The following is a 5,731-nucleotide window of genomic DNA, read 5'->3' on the forward strand; positions in this document are numbered from 1 at the left end:
GTGCAGGAACTAGGATGCCAAGCAATATCACAGTGTTGCTAAGTATATTATACATTTATACCGTTCATTTGATTTGTCTTAATAATCAGTGGCTATTGTATCTTTAAATGTGAAATTATACTAGCCACGTGAATAAATGAATTTTGTCCCCAACAACTCATATTGACATTTCCTATTAATAATGATAAAAGGTTGTGCAGTAGCATATTAATAGCGATTACCCAAAATAATTAACAAGGCTTGTCGGCTTCTACTTTAGATCCATTTCCAAGTAACCAGCAACCGCCGAGATTACAGGAATGAACAACTTCAGGAAATCCTGACGATAATGAAGACTTAAGATACCTCCTACGAGGAATCATATAAATTGTATTGAAAATATTATTCCACATTGGTTGACAATAGTTGTTAGACTAATAATATAAGTTTGAGGCAATCCTTAATATTTGAATCATTGTTTCCCTCATTTCGCTGAGGTTTTTTTCTAAAAAAAAATTTTAGTAGTGGCAGGCAAAAGAAAAACAATAAAATTACAATTACAAATATTTCAGACTTTTGGGTCTGGTTCCTCTTCTTCAAAAAAAATGGATCCCCCATTTTCTCATCCCGCAACACTTGCACTCTATATCCAACGATTCGGAACCCGTAGCTTTCTCAACACCGAACCGGACTGCCTCAGGAACGATATTGTATTCCCAATCATGAGGATGTGTGATGGTAAGAGGTATAGTGAAATAGTAACCCAAAAGTAAGTGATCTGAATCTACAAAGTTAACAACTCCCAAAGAAATCTTTATGACATGCGGATCGAAATATTGATTTTTTTCTTTTTTCTTTTTTATGTAGGATTTGACTTTGAATTCACCGAACAATCGAAACTTCCTTTCCGTGAAATGATGGTGTGGGAATGCTACAATAGCGCTAAAAGCAAAGCTGAGTAATTTTTTATTACTCAAGCAACCTGGTGGCAAGGTAATAGAAGATCCCATACTTTTAAACCGAAACCACGTTGGAATTTCATTCCCAGGTAAAATGACGAGACCATCACATGATGGGAAATATCTCTGCATCACCAAAATAATAATTAAAAAAATAATGTTAATTTTTATTTAAAGTTATTAAAGAACCAAAAAAAAAGCCTTGTGCAGATTTTTTTTTAAAAAATAAATAACCACACGCACAGACATTTTGCTCTTCTTCTTTCCAGCGAGTAGTCGCCATAATCTGAATTTCTAGCATAGCATCTTCGACAATTCCTCTGAGCTGATTCTGGTTCAATTTAAAATTATTGCTCAGGTCAAAATTTTGCCGATAAGATTCGTAACTTGAGAATAAACCTGACAATGATTCCAGTGCCATGCAACGACGGGCATCCAACTTAAATAGACTGCATGGAAGCTTTGGTAAGGATTGAAGCCTCTGAGAATACCTTAAGAAGAGAAATTTCAACTTGGAAAGGTGTACAATGCTTTCTGGTATTCTCTCCAAATTGTTTTTCTCCAGATACAATTCAACTAGTGAGGATAACTGACCAAGACTTTCAGGCAATCTCTGAAGATTTGAGCAACCATTGAGGTTAAGATATGCAAGAGATTTCAAGTTACATAGGCTGTTTGGGAGACTCTTGAGACTTTTACAGTCTTCAAGGTATAAGCCCAAAAGCCCACGTAGACACTCGATCGATGAAGGCAATTCTTCTATTGCAGTTCCATTTAAAAATATCTTTTGCATATTACCAGCTGATGAGATATCTGGAAGCCTCTTCAGCTTTGAGCAACCGCTTAGATTCAAGATAACTAGCATGTCCAGATGTGGAATCAGCAAGGGCTTTGGAGTGTTGGTAAAAATATTACAGACAACACTGATTATCTGCTTTAGCTTACCATGATGCTGCTCTCGAAAAAAGAGGCAGAGAAAAATATTAGCATGTATGATCATAGTTATAACATTATCACTGAAACATGAATATATATATAAACATATACATGCCTGGACACCATCCCACAGTTGTTGAATATTGCTATGAGGCATTTCAAGTAAAACAAGCTTCTCTGGCTGAATATTCGATGGTAATGATTTCAATGGATATCTATGCCAGTGAAGATACCTCACTTCAGCAAATCCAGGGCCTTGGAAATCAGACACCTTACATTTGTTCTCTCCTTCAATTGAGCTATAAAATTTCAAAAATCTCAATCTACACATCTTTGTGAAAGTATTGGAATTTATATGGATCTCCTTCACTTTAGACATATCCAAGCAGATGCCCTCAATTTTTTCAGTCCCCTTATAACCAATGAAAGACCATAAAGTTAAAATCAAAATTACGTAACAATAGTACTAAGTTTGCTTAGTTTAAATACTTAATTCGGATACAATTATGTAACGCAAGTTGGTAATTATTGTTAGGCGGCCAAACTCGTTATTGCAAACCTACAAAAAAAGGGTAATCATACAAGTAACACCAAACATATAAACTATGTATGTTTGCTATACAAAAGTGACATATAAATTTTATATTCGTACAAAAGATAATATAAATGTTGGCATGGTATTTATTATTTATTAATGCTACATTACATGATCTAAAAACTTTTTTTTTTAAATCATTGTCACTTTTCTATATATTCTATGATTCTTTAGTTTCAGCGTATATAAATATATGTACAATATCAACTTAGTAAATGCAAGATAATTCAGAAATAATAATCCCAACAAAATGCTTACCATATTATGTGTAAGAACTTCATAGATATCCTCGTGATGCCATAATCGACTACGGTTTCCACGATTAATTGATTCTTGCTGAACAATTTCCCTACCCAATCCTTGTAGCAAATCATGCATTGTTATCTTGTTGCACGAAACAGCAATGAGAGACTTATCAATAAGAACACTAATACCAATTTCTGGGTAGAAGCCACTTGTTTCAAGGAACTTCATAACCGAATATATATCCTCACCATTTAAGAAACAAGCAACATCTAGGAAAATGTTTTTCTCTTTATCATCTAGACTATCATAACTTAATTTTAGTACCTCTTGGATACTAGGATGGAGAATCCTTCTCAATTTGTTTATTGCATCTTCCCATACTTCTTTTTCCCTTTCAAATAGAAAGCAGCCCAAAACTTTAAGAGCTAAAGGAACACCTTGAGCATATTCCATTACCTTCCTTGATAGTTCCTCATAACCCACATCCGGATAGTTTTGTCTGAATGCATATCGACTAAAAAGCTCAAGGGCATGATTAAACATTAATGCCTTCATCTCATATATTTTTTTCACTCCCCAATTCCTAAGAATTTGTTTATCTCTTGTGGTTATAATGATTTGACTCTCAGGCATGAACCAATCGAGACTTCTAATTAAGGATTCTACTTGGTTGAAGCAAGTCACATCATCAAAAACTATCAAAACCTTCCTGCTGCTGAGCCTTCTAAAGTTTAGGTCAATATCAAGAATCACATTTTCTTCCTTTAATAATTTTGAAAAAAGTTCTTGTCGCAAATAAGCTAATCCTCCCGGTCTTTGTGATTCTTCTCTAACATTTTGAAGGAAGCAAGAACCTTCAAAGTTACTAGAGATTTTATCGAAAATAGCTCGAGCAATTGTTGTCTTCCCTATACCACCGAAGCCCCAAATCCCTAAAGTGTAAACATATTTTGACTCCGCACCTAATAGAGATTCAATTTCCTTAACTCTTGATTCTACTCCAACCAACTGGTTTTTGTAGTTACGTGGAGACATTTCAGCCAGTCTCTTCAAAATGTGATGAACAGCTTTCTTTATAAGTTCCGATTCAAGCCTAACAAATATGTTAAATAGCAGTAAAATCAAATAGGATGGATTTGCACCAAGTATGAATCAATAACTCTTAAATTTCAAGAATATGAGTGACATATTGAAACTACTTAAAATATGACAGGACACCCAATGAAATCACATAAAAACCGTTTTTATTAATCCTTCAAAATTCTTTTAAAAGAATTTAAATTTCGAAAAATCTACAAGTTGTTCACGTACAGAATTCAACACACCAATTGTCACTATCAAAGATCAATACCACAAATCACTTGCGAAAAGCATTAGGATACCTAATAAAATTGAAGTATATAATTCAGCATATTTGACAAAAAATATCACTATAACTACCAGGAGTGCTGGTAATTAATTGAGCAGAAAATAACATTATGTGGCATCATCATTATGGTATGAGGAAAGAACTTTAATTACCTAAAGTTCTGAGAATCAAAGCCAGAAAAACTGGCCGCCTCCTTCAAAGCATTCCTCCAACTCTTCAGCTTCTCGGAATTCTCCTTAAATCTTTCTTCAAGCTTTGAAAATGAATCCCCAAAAGGACCTGTTTGGTTTCTCACGTCCGATGGATCAACGCGATAAAAAACTGGAATCACAATCTGTGCATACTCTCTTTTGCATTGGAGGATTTTTACAAGTTCATCGAGACACCATCTGGAAGAGGCATACCCTTCAGAGAAAATGATGAGTGAAATGGCTGAAGTTTCAATTGCATACACAAGAGACTGTGAAATTTCATCTCCTCTATTAAGTTGGTCATCAATGAAAGTTTGAATACTTTTTTGCGACAAAGCAGAATAAAGATGGCTGGTAAAGTTGTCACGGGTGTCCTCTCCTCTGAAACTAAGAAAAACATCATACTTGTTAATGTTTCGAGGAGATAAAGAAGAAGAAGAAGAAGAAGAAGCCATAACAGAAGTAGTTCAATTGATCCGAAAAATTGGTGGATGTGAAAATAGATGAATGTCAGTGCAGAGTGTATATAGATATGCTTGCTTCGAACCTTAATTCCAGGAAGTTTCTTTGCAGTTTCATCTCAGTTTCAATTGAAGAAACAAATAATTGATGACAGCGAAAATAAATTGAAAAAAAAAAAGATGAAAAGTATAAATCCTTTGACTACTTTTTTGAAAATTCCCTTTTCAAGTCCATCCAATTATTAATTTCTTATGAAGCTGGTTTGAGTGGTCGTTGAGTTAAACTCGAAGTAGACATTAATTATGGGGAACTGCTACAGAGCCCGAAATATTTGCCTTTTTTTTTTAAATTAATTGTAGGAAACTCCAATGTTTGTAAAAAATTTAATTTTATTAATTATGTAATAAGTAATGAATGGATAAGTTACAATGCTACCAGAACACCAAAGACTTTCTTTATTTAAGTACATGCAGTAAAATCAAAAGTTGTCTTAATACCTATACGTGCTAACCTATTTATTTAGCTTTTATAAATTTGTAAGATCAAAATTGTATAAGTAATTTTCAATTTTTTTTTATATAAATTTTACATAGATTTTCTATTAGATGCTAGCAAAGTTGACCAAAATACGTTGGTTATATAAAAATACAAACAAACGTTGGTAGCTCATCAATATATACCTCAACTTTCGCTAATAGTCGTCTACCTTTTAATCATTTCGAACGATTAAACTAAAAAAAAAAAAAAAACTCTAACAAATACTTTCTTTGAACCTTCCATTTCAGAGGATAATGATGGTGGGATATGATGATAATTAATTAATTGAACGAAAAAAAAGGGTAGTTGAAGTTAATTTCGTGGTAGTTTCATCTCATTGTCTACTTTACTAAGCTAATTGAGAACCATTCATTTTTTTTTTATTTAAAAAAAAAAAAGGTTAGTTGAAGACCGACTAATGTATGTGACGCAAACTTTACGTTTGAAGAGGAAATAA

General features: G+C 33.4%; 1 protein-coding gene across 2 annotated transcripts; it reads right to left on the bottom strand.

Annotated features, from left to right (window-relative positions):
• Positions 1 to 337: 337 nt before the first annotated feature.
• On the bottom strand, positions 338 to 4,926 carry LOC102619507 (disease resistance protein RUN1-like). Of its 2 annotated transcripts, XM_052435668.1 has the most exons (5): positions 4,237 to 4,924; positions 2,728 to 3,808; positions 1,990 to 2,286; positions 1,186 to 1,890; positions 339 to 1,064 (listed from the first exon to the last, which is right to left on the bottom strand). In XM_052435668.1, the coding sequence occupies exons 1-5, from the start codon at positions 4,728 to 4,730 to the stop codon at positions 576 to 578; spliced, it is 3,066 nt and encodes a 1,021-aa protein (XP_052291628.1). In that variant the 5' UTR covers positions 4,731 to 4,924; the 3' UTR covers positions 339 to 575. The 2 variants fall into 2 exon arrangements, with proteins under 2 accessions (XP_052291627.1, XP_052291628.1); XM_052435667.1 differs by having other exon boundaries at positions 338 to 1,064; positions 1,186 to 2,286; positions 4,237 to 4,926.
• Positions 4,927 to 5,731: the final 805 nt, after the last annotated feature.

This window comes from Citrus sinensis, chromosome 3 (genome assembly GCF_022201045.2).
Source record: "Citrus sinensis cultivar Valencia sweet orange chromosome 3, DVS_A1.0, whole genome shotgun sequence".
NCBI classification, from domain to species: domain Eukaryota; kingdom Viridiplantae; phylum Streptophyta; class Magnoliopsida; order Sapindales; family Rutaceae; genus Citrus; species Citrus sinensis.

Excerpts from the sequence above, each read along its gene's own strand:
- LOC102619507 (XM_052435667.1), bottom strand. The coding sequence starts at position 4,730 with ATGGCTTCTTCTTCTTCTTCTTCTTCTTTATCTCCTCGAAACATTAAC. Across the intron at positions 2,287-2,727 it reads AAGTTCTTACACATAATATG|GGGACTGAAAAAATTGAGGG; the intron begins GTAAGCATTTTG and ends ATTGGTTATAAG. Across the intron at positions 1,065-1,185 it reads GGAAAGAAGAAGAGCAAAAT|AGATATTTCCCATCATGTGA; the intron begins GTCTGTGCGTGT and ends TTGGTGATGCAG.